General features: G+C 42.7%; 1 protein-coding gene across 5 annotated transcripts in view; it reads left to right on the top strand.

Annotated features, from left to right (window-relative positions):
• Positions 1 to 17813, top strand: part of LOC110519261 (tripeptidyl-peptidase 2) — a 75680-nt gene that overhangs the window by 44214 nt on the left and 13653 nt on the right. For 4 of the 5 annotated variants that reach the window (XM_090206988.1, XM_090206989.1, XM_090206990.1 and 1 more), the window contains exons 17-20: positions 9307 to 9423; positions 11080 to 11180; positions 13005 to 13101; positions 14311 to 14448. In XM_090206988.1, the coding sequence (XP_090063114.1) occupies positions 9307 to 9423; positions 11080 to 11180; positions 13005 to 13101; positions 14311 to 14448 (453 nt within the window). Of the gene's footprint in view, positions 1 to 9306; positions 9424 to 11079; positions 11181 to 13004; positions 13102 to 14047; positions 14157 to 14310; positions 14449 to 17813 lie in introns of those variants that run through there. The other variant, XM_090206992.1, reaches the window with a different exon arrangement.

Here is a 17813-nt window from a genome sequence, read left to right on the forward strand (position 1 = left end):
ATCAGTCAATCAAACAGTCAGTCAGTCAACCAGTCAGTCAGTCAACCAGTCAGTCAGTCAACCAGTCAGTCAGTCAACCAGTCAGTCAACCCCAGTATATATTTCATAAGAAGCGGTCAACAATATGTGTGTAAACAATAGAGCTGTCCCCGACTAAAAACATGTTTTGTTTTGGTCGACCGAGTCGTCTGTTCTTTCGACCAATCGATTGGTAGAAATGTTAAAACTAGTTTTTTTTTCAATTTCTAAGAACATCCTGTTTGAATGGAATCAGCTGTAGGTACAGTACCTGGTACTGTAGGCTACTGAGCCTGTCTGATGCTTTAAGCACTGCCATTAAAACTGAAGACACACAAATTACTAAAGAGGGAGCCAGAGATCAATATAGGAGAAAATAACTTGTTCCCTGCCCCTCCTCCTGCTACCGGTACGCTCCGGAAGTTACTGGTACGCTCCGGAAGTTACCGGTACGCTCCGGAAGTTACCGGTACGCTCCGGAAGTTACCGGTACGCTCCGGAAGTTACCGGTACGCTCCGGAAGTTACCGTCAGGCTCCCGTAGTTACCGTCAGGCTCCCGTAGTTACCGGTAACTGGCTACACCAGCGGTCGGCTGCCTTTTCCATGTGGAGTGCCAAGTTACCGTTTCTACTGATCTGCGATATGATTTTCATGTAATAGTTTCATTTTAATTTATAATAACGTCTTCGTATCTCAAAATTAATGTCATGTGGTTCATCAAATCTAAATGAAAACGATACAAACCTGAAAAGTAACTTCTATTCCCATTACCAACTATGTAAAAACAGCCGACATGAAACCAACAAATAAAAACCAGCCCACAGAAAATAACCTGATAAACATAACTATCCTATAAATCACATTGTCTACACATGGCCTGTCTGCAAGGAACTAGAAACATTGTATCAACTACTAACCTGATAAACATAACTATCCTATAAATCACATTGTCTACACATGGCCTGTCTGCAAGGAACTAGAAACAACTATTAACCTGATTAAAAATAACTATCCTATAAATCACATTGTCTACACATGGCCTGTCTGCAAGGAACTAGAAACATTGTATCAACTACTAACCTGATAAACATAACTATCCTATAAATCACATTGTCTACACATGGCCTGTCTGCAAGGAACTAGAAACATTGTATCAACTACTAACCTGATAAACATAACTATCCTATAAATCACATTGTCTACACATGGCCTGTCTGCAATGGACTAGAAACATTGTATCAACTATTAACCTGATAAAAATAACTATCCTATAAATCACATTGTCTACACATGGCCTGTCTGCAAGGAACTAGAAACATTGTATCAACTACTAACCTGATAAACATAACTATCCTATAGATCACATTGTCTACACATGGCCTGTCTGCAAGGAACTAGAAACATTGTATCAACTACTAACCTGATAAACATAACTATCCTATAAATCACATTGTCTACACATGGCCTGTCTGCAAGGAACTAGAAACATTGTATCAACTACTAACCTGATAAACATAACTATCCTATAAATCACATTGTCTACACATGGCCTGTCTGCAAGGAACTAGAAACATTGTATCAACTACTAACCTGATAAACATAACTATCCTATAAATCACATTGTCTACACATGGCCTGTCTGCAAGGAACTAGAAACATTGTATCAACTACTAACCTGATAAACATACTGTAACTATCCTATAAATCACATTGTCTACACATGGCCTGTCTGCAAGGAACTAGAAACATTGTATCAACTACTAACCTGATAAACATAACTATCCTATAAATCACATTGTCTACACATGGCCTGTCTGTAAGGAACTAGAAACATTGTATCAACTACTAACCTGATAAACATAACTATCCTATAAATCACATTGTCTACACATGGCCTGTCTGCAATGGACTAGAAACATTGTATCAACTACTAACCTGATAAACATAACTATCCTATAAATCACATTGTCTACACATGGCCTGTCTGCAAGGAACTAGAAACATTGTATCAACTACTAACCTGATAAACATAACTATCCTATAAATCACATTGTCTACACATGGCCTGTCTGCAAGGAACTAGAAACATTGTATCAACTACTAACCTGATAAACATAACTATCCTATAAATCACATTGTCTACACATGGCCTGTCTGCAAGGAACTAGAAACATTGTATCAACTACTAACCTGATAAACATAACTATCCTATAAATCACATTGTCTACACATGGCCTGTCTGTAAGGAACTAGAAACATTGTATCAACTACTAACCTGATAAACATAACTATCCTATAAATCACATTGTCTACACATGGCCTGTCTGCAAGGAACTAGAAACATTGTATCAACTACTAACCTGATAAACATAACTATCCTATAAATCACATTGTCTACACATGGCCTGTCTGCAAGGAACTAGAAACATTGTATCAACTACTAACCTGATAAACATAACTATCCTATAAATCACATTGTCTACACATGGCCTGTCTGCAAGGAACTAGAAACATTGTATCAACTATTAACCTGATAAACATAACTATCCTATAAATCACATTGTCTACACATGGCCTGTCTGCAAGGAACTAGAAACATTGTATCAACTACTAACCTGATAAACATAACTATCCTATAAATCACACTGTCTACACATGGCCTGTCTGCAAGGAACTAGAAACATTGTATCAACTACTAACCTGATAAACATAACTATCCTATAAATCACATTGTCTACACATGGCCTGTCCTCAAGGAACTAGAAACATTGTATCAACTACTAACCTGATAAACATAACTATCCTATAAATCACATTGTCTACACATGGCCTGTCTGCAAGGAACTAGAAACATTGTATCAACTACTAACCTGATAAACATAACTATCCTATAAATCACATTGTCTACACATGGCCTGTCCTCAAGGAACTAGAAACATTGTATCAACTACTAACCTGATAAACATAACTATCCTATAAATCACATTGTCTACACATGGCCTGTCTGCAAGGAACTAGAAACATTGTATCAACTACTAACCTGATAAACATAACTATCCTATAAATCACATTGTCTACACATGGCCTGTCTGCAAGGAACTAGAAACATTGTATCAACTACTAACCTGATAAACATAACTATCCTATAAATCACATTGTCTACACATGGCCTGTCTGCAAGGAACTAGAAACATTGTATCAACTACTAACCTGATAAACATAACTATCCTATAAATCACATTGTATCAACTACTAACCTGATAAACATAACTATCCTATAAATCATACTGTCTACACATGGCCTGTCTGCAAGGAACTAGAAACATTGTATCAACTACTAACCTGATAAACATAACTATCCTATAAATCACATTGTATCAACTACTAACCTGATAAACATAACTATCCTATAAATCATACTGTCTACACATGGCCTGTCTGCAAGGAACTAGAAACATTGTATCAACTACTAACCTGATAAACATAACTATCCTATAAATCACATTGTATCAACTACTAACCTGATAAACATAACTATCCTATAAATCACATTGTATCAACTACTAACCTGATAAACATAACTATCCTATAAATCACATTGTATCAACTACTAACCTGATAAACATAACTATCCTATAAATCACATTGTATCAACTACTAACCTGATAAACATAACTATCCTATAAATCACATTGTATCAACGACTAACCTGATAAACATAACTATCCTATAAATCACATTGTATCAACGACTAACCTGATAAACATAACTATCCTATAAATCACACTGTCTACACATGGCCTGTCTGCAAGGAACTAGAAACATTGTATCAACTACTAACCTGATAAACATAACTATCCTATAAATCACAATGTCTACACATGGCCTGTCTGCAAGGAACTAGAAACATTGTATCAACTACTAACCTGATAAACATACTGTAACTATCCTATAAATCACATTGTCTACACATGGCCTGTCTGCAAGGAACTAGAAACATTGTATCAACTACTAACCTGATAAACATAACTATCCTATAAATCACATTGTCTACACATGGCCTGTCTGCAAGGAACTAGAAACATTGTATCAACTACTAACCTGATAAACATACTGTAACTATCCTATAAATCACACTGTCTACACATGGCCTGTCTGCAATGAACTAGAAACATTGTATCAACTACTAACCTGATAAACATAACTATCCTATAAATCACATTGTATCAACGACTAACCTGATAAACATAACTATCCTATAAATCACACTGTCTACACATGGCCTGTCTGCAAGGAACTAGAAACATTGTATCAACTACTAACCTGATAAACATAACTATCCTATAAATCACATTGTATCAACGACTAACCTGATAAACATAACTATCCTATAAATCACACTGTCTACACATGGCCTGTCTGCAAGGAACTAGAAACATTGTATCAACTACTAACCTGATAAACATAACTATCCTATAAATCACACTGTCTACACATGGCCTGTCTGCAAGGAACTAGAAACATTGTATCAACTACTAACCTGATAAACATAACTATCCTATAAATCACATTGTCTACACATGGCCTGTCCTCAAGGAACTAGAAACATTGTATCAACTACTAACCTGATAAACATAACTATCCTATAAATCACATTGTCTACACATGGCCTGTCCTCAAGGAACTAGAAACATTGTATCAACTACTAACCTGATAAACATAACTATCCTATAAATCACACTGTCTACACATGGCCTGTCCTCAAGGAACTAGAAACATTGTATCAACTACTAACCTGATAAACATAACTATCCTATAAATCACACTGTCTACACATGGCCTGTCTGCAAGGAACTAGAAACAACTATTAACCTGATTAAAAATAACTATCCTATAAATCACATTGTATCAACGACTAACCTGATAAACATAACTATCCTATAAATCACATTGTATCAACTACTAACCTGATAAACATACTGTAACTATCCTATAAATCACATTGTCTACACATGGCCTGTCTGCAAGGAACTAGAAACATTGTATCAACTATTAACTTAGTCTCACACTTTGGGCCATTGATCTTCAGACACACAACTGTAGTCAGGTAGGTCTAATTTACACCAGGGATGAGCAGTAATCAGCTAGGTCTAATTTACACCAGGGATGAGCAGTAATCAGGTAGGTCTAATTTACACCAGGGATGAGCAGTAATCAGGTAGGTCTAATTTACACCAGGGATGAGCGGTAATCAGGTAGGTCTAATTTACACCAGGGATGAGCGGTAATCAGGTAGGTCTAATTTACACCAGGGATGAGCAGTAATCAGGTAGGTCTAATTTACACCAGGGATGAGCAGTAATCAGGTAGGTCTAATTTACACCAGGGATGAGCAGTAATCAGGTAGGTCTAATTTACACCAGGGATGAGCAGTAATCAGGTAGGTCTAATTTACACCAGGGATGAGCGGTAATCTGGTAGGTCTAATTTACACCAGGGATGAGCAGTAATCAGGTAGGTCTAATTTACACCAGGGATGAGCGGTAATCAGGTAGGTCTAATTTACACCAGGGATGAGCGGTAATCAGGTAGGTCTAATTTACACCAGGGATGAGCAGTAATCAGGGAGGTCTAATTTACACCAGGGATGAGCGGTAATCAGGCAGGTCTAATTTACACCAGGGATGAGTAGTAATCAGAGAGGTCTAATTTACACCAGGGATGAGGGGTAGTCAGGTAGTCTATAGGTCTACTTCTATGTGTAATCAGGTAGTCTATAGGTCTACTTCTATGTGTCATCAGGTAGTCTATAGGTCTACTTCTATGTGTCATCAGGTAGTCTATAGGTCTACTTCTATGTGTAATCAGGCCAGGTAGTCTGTAGGTCTACTTCTATGTGTAATCAGGCCAGGTAGTCTATAGGTCTACTTCTATGTGTCATCAGGTAGTCTATAGGTCTACTTCTATGTGTCATCAGGTAGTCTATAGGTCTACTTCTATGTGTAATCAGGCCAGGTAGTCTATAGGTCTACTTCTATGTGTAATCAGGTAGTCTATAGGTCTACTTCTATGTGTAATCAGGTAGTCTATAGGTCTACTTCTATGTGTAATCAGGCCAGGTAGTCTATAGGTCTACTTCTATGTGTAATCAGGTAGTCTATAGGTCTACTTCTATGTGTAATCAGGCCAGGTAGTCTATAGGTCTACTTCTATGTGTCATCAGGTAGTCTATAGGTCTACTTCTATGTGTCATCAGGTAGTCTATAGGTCTACTTCTATGTGTCATCAGGTAGCCTATAGACCTACTTCTATGTTTAATTAGGACCAGGTAGTCTATAGACCGACTTCTATGTGTAATCAGGGTCAGGATGGATTAGTCCACTCAGACAGGCCTCTACAATGGATTAGTCCACTGAGACAGGCCTCTACAATGGATTAGTCCACTGAGACAGGCCTCTACAATGGATTAGTCCACTCAGACAGGCCTCTACAATGGATTAGTCCGCTCAGACAGGCCTCTACAATGGATTAGTCCACTGAGACAGGCCTCCGCAATGGATTAGTCCACTCAGACAGGCCTCTACAATGGATTAGTCCACTCAGACAGGCCTCTACAATGGATTAGTCCACTCAGACAGGCCTCTATAATGGATTAGTCCAATCAGACAGGCCTCTACAATGGATTAGTCCACTGAGACAGGCCTCTACAATGGATTAGTCCACTCAGACAGGCCTCTATAATGGATTAGTCCAATCAGACAGGCCTCTACAATGGATTAGTCCACTCAGACAGGCCTCTACAATGGATTAGTCCACTCAGACAGGCCTCTACAATGGATTAGTCCACTCAGACAGGCCTCTACAATGGATTAGTCCACTCAGACAGGCCTCTACAATGGATTAGTCCACTCAGACAGGCCTCTACAATGGATTAGTCCAATCAGACAGGCCTCTATAATGGATTAGTCCAATCAGACAGGCCTCTACAATGGATTAGTCCACTCAGACAGGCCTCTACAATGGATTAGTCCACTCAGACAGGCCTCTACAATGGATTAGTCCACTCAGACAGGCCTCTATAATGGATTAGTCCAATCAGACAGGCCTCTACAATGGATTAGTCCACTCAGACAGGCCTCTACAATGGATTAGTCCACTCAGACAGGCCTCTACAATGGATTAGTCCACTCAGACAGGCCTCTACAATGGATTAGTCCACTCAGACAGGCCTCCACAATGGATTAGGCCACTCAGACTCTACTGAGACAGGCGTGAATCAGAGAGGCGTCTGAACGACTAAAAAGATCTCGGTCGATCAACAGCCTATCAACCAATCAAATGACCAGGGGACTAAATGGGGTCAGCCCTAGGAAACAATAGACCAGGGGACTAAATGGGATCAGCCCTAGGAAACAATAGACCAGGGGACTAAATGGGATCATCCCTATGAAACAAACACAATATATCCAGGTGGTCTCTGTGATGCTGTTTTAACTGAGTGTCTCTCCTCTCTAGTCAGGGAGGACAGTAGAGTTATGTGATGCTGTTTTAACTAAGTGTCTCTCCTCTCTATTCGGGGAGGACAGTAGAGTTATGTGATGCTGTTTTAACTAAGTGTCTCTCCTCTCTAGTCAGGGAGGACAGTAGAGTTATGTGATTCTGTTTTGACTAAGTGTCTCTCCTCTCTAGTCAGGGAGGACAGTAGAGTTATGTGTCTCTGTGATGCTGTTTTGACTGAGTGTCTCTCCTCTCTAGTCAGGGAGGACAGTAGAGTTATGTGATGCTGTTTTAACTAAGTGTCTCTCCTCTCTAGTCAGGGAGGACAGTAGAGTTATGTGATTCTGTTTTGACTAAGTGTCTCTCCTCTCTAGTCAGGGAGGACAGTAGAGTTATGTGTCTCTGTGATGCTGTTTTGACTGAGTGTCTCTCCTCTCTAGTCGGGGAGGACAGTAGAGTTATGTGATGCTGTTTTGACTGAGTGTCTCTCCTCTCTAGTCAGGGAGGACAGTAGAGTTATGTGTCTCTGTGATGCTGTTTTGACTGAGTGTCTCTCCTCTCTAGTCGGGGAGGACAGTAGAGTTATGTGTCTCTGTGATGCTGTTTTAACTAAGTGTCTCTCCTCTCTAGTCGGGGAGGACAGTAGAGTTATGTGATGCTGTTTTGACTGAGTGTCTCTCCTCTCTAGTCAGGGAGGACAGTAGAGTTATGTGATGCTGTTTTGACTAAGTGTCTCTCCTCTCTAGTCGGGGAGGACAGTAGAGTTATGTGATGCTGTTTTAACTAAGTGTCTCTCCTCTCTAGTCAGGGAGGACAGTAGAGTTATGTGATGCTGTTTTGACTGAGTGTCTCTCCTCTCTAGTCAGGGAGGACAGTAGAGTTATGTGATGCTGTTTTGACTGAGTGTCTCTCCTCTCTAGTCGGGGGGGACAGTAGAGTTATGTGATGCTGTTTTAACTAAGTGTCTCTCCTCTCTAGTCGGGGAGGACAGTAGAGTTATGTGATGCTGTTTTGACTGAGTGTCTCTCCTCTCTAGTCGGGGAGGACAGTAGAGTTATGTGATGCTGTTTTGACTGAGTGTCTCTCCTCTCTAGTCGGGGAGGACAGTAGAGTTATGTGATGCTGTTTTAACTAAGTGTCTCTCCTCTCTAGTCGGGGAGGACAGTAGAGTTATGTGATGCTGTTTTGACTGAGTGTCTCTCCTCTCTAGTCGGGGAGGACAGTAGAGTTATGTGATGCTGTTTTAACTAAGTGTCTCTCCTCTCTAGTCAGGGAGGACAGTAGAGTTATGTGATGCTGTTTTGACTGAGTGTCTCTCCTCTCTAGTCAGGGAGGACAGTAGAGTTATGTGATGCTGTTTTGACTGAGTGTCTCTCCTCTCTAGTCAGGGAGGACAGTAGAGTTATGTGATGCTGTTTTGACTGAGTGTCTCTCCTCTCTAGTCGGGGAGGACAGTAGAGTTATGTGATGCTGTTTTGACTGAGAGTCTCTCCTCTCTAGTCAGGGAGGACAGTAGAGTTATGTGATGCTGTTTTGACTGAGTGTCTCTCCTCTCTAGTCGGGGAGGACAGTAGAGTTATGTGATGCTGTTTTGACTGAGTGTCTCTCCTCTCTAGTCGGGGAGGACAGTAGAGTTATGTGATGCTGTTTTGACTGAGTGTCTCTCCTCTCTAGTCGGGGAGGACAGTAGAGTTATGTGATGCTGTTTTGACTGAGTGTCTCTCCTCTCTAGTTGGGGAGGACAGTAGAGTTATGTGATGCTGTTTTGACTGAGTGTCTCTCCTCTCTAGTCAGGGAGGACAGTAGAGTTATGTGTCGCCCGGTGGTGGGCCAGCCTTGGTGACGTCACCGTTGACTACAGTATCTCCTTCCACGGCCTGACCACCTCACCCTCACCTCTACACATAGTGAGTATATACACCTCACCTCACCTCTACACACCACCTCACCTCTACACACCACCTCACCGTCACCTCTACACATAGTTAGTATATACCACCTCCAAATACCACCTCACCTCTACACACCACCTATAATTGTTTTCCCTCAATCTACACACAATACCCCATGATGACATCACAATACCCCATGATGACGTCACAATACCCCATGATGACGTCACAATACCCCATAATGACATCATAATACCCCATAATGACAAAGCAAGAACAGGTTTTTAGAACATTTTGCAAATATATAATAAACATAAATACCTTATTTACATAAGTGTTCAGACCCTTTTCTATGAGACTCTAAATTGAGCTCATGTGCATCCTGTTTCCATTGATCATCCTTGAGATGTTTCTACAACTTGATTGGACTCCACTTGTGGTAAATTCAATTGATTGGACAGGATTTGGAAAGGCACACACCTGTCTATATAAGGTCCCACAGATGACAGTGCATGTCAGAGCAAAAACCAAGCCATGAGGTCGAAGGAATGTCATTATGGGGTATTGTGATGTCATTATGGGGTATTGTGATATCATCATGGGGTATTGTGATGTCATCGTGGGGTATTGTGATGTCATCGTGGGGTATTGTGATGTCATCGTGGGGTATTGTGATGTCATCGTGGGGTATTGTGATGTCATCGTGGGGTATTGTGATGTCATCGTGGGGTATTGTGATGTCATCGTGGGGTATTGTGATGTCGTCGTGGGGTATTGTGATGTCGTCGTGGGGGTATTGTGATGTCGTCGTGGGGGTATTGTGATGTCATCATGGGGTATTGTGATGTCATCATGGGGTATTGTGATGTCATTATGGGGTATTGTGATGTCATCATGGGGTATTGTGATGTCATTATGAGGTATTGTGTTTTAGATGTTTGTTTAATCATGTTAGAATAAGTCTGTAACGTAAGAAAATGTGGAAAAAGTCAAGGGGTCTGAAAACACAACTATACCACAGCAGGAACACACTCCTCTGTGTTGTGGGACCACAGCAGGAACACACTCCTCTGTGTTGTGGGACCACAGCAGGAACACACTCCTCTGTGTTGTGGGACGTGTCATACCACAGCAGGAACACACTCCTCTGTGTTGTGGGACGTGTCGTACCACAGCAGGAACACACTCCTCTGTGTTGTGGGACGTGTCGTACCACAGCAGGAACACACTCCTCTGTGTTGTCGTACCACAGCAGGAACACACTCCTCTGTGTTGTGGGACGTGTCGTACCACAGCAGGAACACACTCCTCTGTGTTGTGGGACGTGTCGTACCACAGCAGGAACACACTCCTCTGTGTTGTGGGACCACAGCAGGAACACACTCCTCTGTGTTGTGGGACCACAGCAGGAACACACTCCTCTGTGTTGTGGGACCACAGCAGGAACACACTCCTCTGTGTTGTGGGACCACAGCAGGAACACACTCCTCTGTGTTGTGGGACCACAGCAGGAACACACTCCTCTGTGTTGTGGGACCACAGCAGGAACACACTCCTCTGTGTTGTGGGACCACAGCAGGAACACACTCCTCTGTGTTGTGGGACGTGTCGTACCAGTTTTACGACCAAAAGTATTTTCCTTTTCTGACTCATGATTTTTGTCTCACCCAGCATGCATCAGACGGCGTGACTAGTTTTGAGGTGTCCTCTCCCCTGAGGTACGAGGACGTTTCTCCCAGCATCACCCTGAAGACTTGGGTCCAGCCACTCAGGTACAAAACTAAAGAAATACACACACCCACATGTTTGTCCCAGGATCACCCTGAAGATCTGTGTGCAGCCACACTGGGACATATGTCTCCAAATACACCCCCCTACCTACCCCTCTACCCACCACCTACAGTCTGATATATATACCGGGTTACATTAGTCACTAATCTGGTCAGCTTTGTGATTAACTTCTGTGTTCAAACGTGTTCGTTTTTGTGAGGAAACTCTGTTTCTCCGTCTCCATCCTCTCAGAAGGAAACTCTCAGCTTCTCCGTCTCCATCCTCTCAGAAGGAAACTGAAACTCTCAGCTTCTCCATCCTCTCAGGAGGAAACTCTCAGAAGGAAACTCTCAGCTTCTATGTATCCATCCTCTCAGAAGGAAACTCTCAGCTTCTCCGTCTCCATCCTCTCAGAAGGAAACTCTCAGCTTCTCCATCCTCTCAGAAGGAAACTCTCAGCTTCTCCGTCTCCATCCTCTCAGAAGGAAACTGAAACTCTCAGCTTCTCCATCCTCTCAGAAGGAAACTCTCAGCTTCTCCATCCTCTCAGAAGGAAACTCTCAGCTTCTCCGTCTCCATCCGCTCAGAAGGAAACTGAAACTCTCAGCTTCTACATCCTCTCAGAAGGAAACTCTCAGTTTCTCCGTCTCCATCCTCTCAGAAGGAAACTCTCAGCTTCTCCATCCTCTCAGAAGGAAACTCTCAGCTTCTCCGTCTCCATCCTCTCAGAAGGAAACTCTCAGCTTCTCCATCCTCTCAGAAGGAAACTCTCATCTTCTCCGTCTCCATCCTCTCAGAAGGAAACTCTCAGCTTCTCCATCCTCTCAGAAGGAAACTCTCAGCTTCTCCGTCTCCATCCTCTCAGAAGGAAACTGAAACTCTCAGCGTCTCCATCCTCTCAGAAGGAAACTCTCAGCTTCTACATCCTCTCAGAAGGAAACTCTCAGCTTCTCCGTCTCCATCCTCTCAGAAGGAAACTCTCAGCTTCTCCATCCTCTCAGAAGGAAACTCTCAGCTTCTCCGTCTCCATCCTCTCAGAAGGAAACTGAAACTCTCAGCGTCTCCATCCTCTCAGAAGGAAACTCTCAGCTTCTCCGTCTCCATCCTCTCAGAAGGATACTGAAACTCTCAGCTTCTACATCCTCTCAGAAGGAAACTCTCAGCTTCTCCGTCTCCATCCTCTCAGAAGGAAACTGAAACTCTCAGCTTCTACATCCTCTCAGAAGGAAACTCTCAGCTTCTCCGTCTCCATCCTCTCAGAAGGAAACTGAAACTCTCAGCTTCTACATCCTCTCAGAAGGAAACTCTCAGCTTCTCCGTCTCCATCCTCTCAGAAGGAAACTGAAACTCTCAGCTTCTACATCCTCTCAGAAGGAAACTCTCAGTTTCTCCGTCTCCATCCTCTCAGGAGGAAACTCTCAGAAGGAAACTCTCAGCTTCTATGTCTCCATCCTCTCAGAAGGAAACATCCCATCTAGTCCTGACAGATCGTCTCAGTGTACAGAGTCTAACCCACAGCATCTATCCCCAAGCATCCCATCTAGTCCTGACAGATCGTCTCAGTGTACAGAGTCTAACCCACAGCATCTATCCCCAAGCATCCCATCTAGTCCTGACAGATCGTCTCAGTGTACAGAGTCTAACCCACAGCATCTATCCCCAAGCATCCCATCTAGTCCTGACAGATCGTCTCAGTGTACAGAGTCTAACCCACAGCATCTATCCCCAAGCATCCCATCTAGTCCTGACAGATCGTCTCAGTGTACAGAGTCTAACCCACAGCATCTACCCCCAAGCATCCCATCTAACTGTCTGTTTCCTTCCAGACCTCTGAGTTCTAAGATCAAGGCCCTGGGTCACAGAGATGTCCTCCCCAACAACAGACAACTCTACGAAATCATCCTCACCTACAGCTTCCACCAGGTGAGAGTGTCTAGGTTGTATTATACACCTCTGTTTGGTGTGTGTGACCTCTCTACCTCTCTCCCCAGCTGTCTAGTACTGTGTCTGACCTCTCTACCTCTCTCCCCAGCTGTTCAGTGCTGTGTGTATGACCTCTCTCCCCAGCTGTCCAGTACTGTGTGTCTGACCTCTCTACCTCTCTCCCCAGCTGTCTAGTACTGTGTCTGACCTATCTACCTCTCTACCTCTCTCCCCAGCTGTCCAGTACTGTGTGTCTGACCTCTCTACCTCTCTCCCCAGCTGTCCAGTACTGTGTGTCTGACCTCTCTACCTCTCTCCCCAGCTGTCCAGTGCTGTGTGTCTGAACTCTCTACCTTTCTCCCCAGCTGTCCAGTACTGTGTGTCTGACCTCTCTACCTCTCTCCCCAGCTGTCCAGTACTGTGTGTGACCTCTCTACCTCTCTACCTCTCTCCCCAGCTGTCCAGTGCTGTGTGTCTGACCTCTCTACCTCTCTACCTCTCTCCCCAGCTGTCCAGTACTGTGTCTGACCTCTCTACCTCTCTCCCCAGCTGTCCAGTACTGTGTCTGACCTCTCTACCTCTCTCCCCAGCTGTCTAGTACTGTGTGTCTGACCTCTCTACCTCTCTCCCCAGCTGTCCAGTACTGTGTGTCTGACCTCTCTACCTCTCTCCCCAGCTGTCCAGTACTGTGTGTGTGATCTCTCTACCTCTCTCCCCAGCTGTCCAGTACTGTGTCTGACCTCTCTACCTCTCTACCTCTCTCCCGAGCTGTCCAGTACTGTGTGTCTGACCTCTCTACCTCTCTCCCCAGCTGTCCAGTACTGTGTCTGACCTCTCTACCTCTCTACCTCTCTCCCCAGCTGTCCAGTACTATGTGTCTGACCTCTCTACCTCTCTCTCCAGCTGTCCAGTACTGTGTGTGTGACCTCTCTACCTCTCTCCCCAGCCTAAGTCAGGAGAGGTGACCCCCAGCTGTCCAGTACTGTGTGTCTGACCTCTCTACCTCTCTCCCCAGCTGTCCAGTACTGTGTGTCTGACCTCTCTACCTCTCTCCCCAGCCTAAGTCAGGAGAGATGACCCCCAGCTGTCCAGTACTGTGTGTCTGACCTCTCTACCTCTCCCCAGCTGTCCAGTACTGTGTGTCTGACCTCTCTACCTCTCCCCAGCTGTCCAGTACTGTGTGTCTGACCTCTCTACCTCTCTCCCCAGCCTAAGTCAGGAGAGGTGACCCCCAGCTGTCCAGTACTGTGTGACCAGTTGTATGAATCAGAGTTTGACTCTCAGCTCTGGATGCTGTTTGACCAGAACAAAAGACTACTGGGCTCTGGAGACGCCTACCCACACCAGGTAGTAACCACAACACAACCATGATATAACCACAACCATAATATAACCACAACACAACCATGATATAACCACAACTCAACCATGATATAACCATAATACAACCATGATATAACCACAACACAACCATGATATAACCACAACACAACCATGATATAACCACAACTCAACCATGATATAACTATAATACAACCATGATATAACCACAACACAACCATGATATAACCATAATACAACCATGATATAACCACAACACAACCATGATATAACCACAACTCAACCATGATATAACTATAATACAACCATGATATAACCACAACACAACCATGATATAACCACAACACAACCATGATATAACCATAATACAACCATGATATAACCACAACACAACCATGATATAACCATGATACAACCAGAACAAGAGACTGCTGGGCTCTGGAGACGCCTACCCACACCAGGTAGTAACCACAACACAACCATGATATAACCACAACCATAATATAACCACAACACAGCCATGATATAACTATAATACAACCATAATACAACCATGATATAACCACAACACAACCATGATATAACCACAACACAACCATGATATAACCACAACACAACCATGATATAACCATAATACAACCATGATATAACCACAACTCAACCATGATATAACCATAACCATGATATAACCACAACACAACCATGATATAACCATGATATAACCACAGCACAGCCATGATACAACCATGATATAACCACAACACAACCATCATATAACCACAACACAACCATGATATAACCATGATATAACCACAACACAGCCATGATACAACCATGATATAACCACAGCACAACCATGATATAACCACAACACAATCATAATATAACCACAACACAACCATGATATAACCATGATATAACCACAACACAGCCATGATACAACCATGATATAACCACAGCACAACCATAATATAACCACAACACAACCATGATATAACCATGATATAACCACAACACAGCCATGATACAACCATGATATAACCACAACACAACCATGATATAACCACAACACAACCATGATATAACCATAATACAACCATGATATAACCACAACTCAACCATGATATAACCATAACCATGATATAACCACAACACAACCATGATATAACCATGATATAACCACAGCACAGCCATGATACAACCATGATATAACCACAGCACAACCATAATATAACCACAACACAACCATGATATAACCATGATATAACCACAACACAGCCATGATACAACCATGATATAACCACAGCACAACCATAATATAACCACAACACAACCATGATATAACCATGATATAACCACAACACAGCCATGATACAACCATGATATAACCACAACACAACCATGATATAACCACAACACAACCATGATATAACCACAGCACAACCATAATATAACCACAACACAACCATGATACAACCATGATATAACCACAACACAACCATGATACAACCACAACACAACCATGATATAACCACAACACAACCATGATATAACCATGATACAGCCAGAACAAGAGACTGCTGGGCTCTGGAGACGCCTACCCACACCAGGTAGTAACCACAACACAACCATGATATAACTATAATACAACCACAACACATAAACCCTAACCATGATATAACCATAATACAACCATGATATAACCACAACACAACCATGATATAACCACAACACAACCATGATATAACCACAACACAACCAAGATATAACCATGATACAACCATGATATAACCACAACACAACCATGATATAACCACAACACAACCATGATATAACCACAACACAACCATGATATAACCATGATACAGCCAGAACAAGAGACTGCTGGGCTCTGGAGACGCCTACCCACACCAGGTAGTAACCACAACACAACCATGATATAACTATAATACAACCACAACACATAAACCCTAACCATGATATAACCATAATACAACCATGATATAACCACAACACAACCATGATATAACCACAACACAACCATGATATAACCACAACACAACCAAGATATAACCATGATACAACCATGATATAACCACAACACAACCATGATATAACCACAACACAACCATCATATAACCACAACACAATCATAATATAACCATGATACAACCATGATATAACCACAACACAACCATGATATAACCACAACACAACCATGATATAACCACAACACAACCATGATATAACCACAATACAACCATGATATAACCATAATACAACCATGATATAACCACAACACAACCATCATATAACCACAACACAACCATGATATAACCACACAACCATGATATAACCACAACACAACCATGATATAACCATGATACAACCAGAACAAGAGACTACTGGTCTCTAGACTCCTACCACACCAGGTAGTAACCACAACATTAGAAGAGACTACTGGTCTCTAGACTCCTACCACATCAGGTAGTAACCACAACATTAGAAGAGACTACTGGTCTCTAGACTCCTACCACACCAGGTAGTAACCACAACATTTGAAGAGACTACTGGTCTCTCTAGACTCCTACCACACCAGGTAGTAACCACAACATTAGAAGAGACTACTGGTCTCTAGACTCCTACCACACCAGGTAGTAACCACAACATTAGAAGAGACTGCTGGTCTCTAGACTCCTACCACATCAGGTAGTAACCACAACATTAGAAGAGACTACTGGTCTCTAGACTCCTACCACACCAGGTAGTAACCACAACATTAGAAGAGACTACTGGTCTCTAGAGACTCCTACCACACCAGGTAGTAACCACAACATTAGAAGAGACTACTGGTCTCTAGACTCCTACCACACCAGGTAGTAACCACAACATTAGAAGATACTACTGGTCTCTAGACTCCTACCACACCAGGTAGTAACCACAACATTACAAGAGACTACTGGTCTCTAGAGACTCCTACCACTCCAGGTAGTAACCACAACATTAGAAGAGACTGCTGGTCTCTAGAGACTCCTACCACACCAGGTAGTAACCACAACATTAGAAGAGACTACTGGTCTCTAGACTCCTACCACACCAGGTAATAACCACAACATTAGAAGAGACTACTGGTCTCTAGACTCCTACCACACCAGGTAGTAACCACAACATTAGAAGAGACTACTGGTCTCTAGACTCCTACCACACCAGGTAGTAACCACAACATTAGAAGAGACTACTGGTCTCTAGAGACTCCTACCACACCAGGTAGTAACCACAACATTAGAAGAGACTACTGGTCTCTAGACTCCTACCACACCAGGTAGTAACCACAACATTAGAAGAGACTACTGGTCTCTAGACTCCTACCA

This window comes from Oncorhynchus mykiss, chromosome 18 (genome assembly GCF_057628025.1).
Source record: "Oncorhynchus mykiss isolate SJ-2025 chromosome 18, ASM5762802v1, whole genome shotgun sequence".
NCBI classification, from domain to species: domain Eukaryota; kingdom Metazoa; phylum Chordata; class Actinopteri; order Salmoniformes; family Salmonidae; genus Oncorhynchus; species Oncorhynchus mykiss.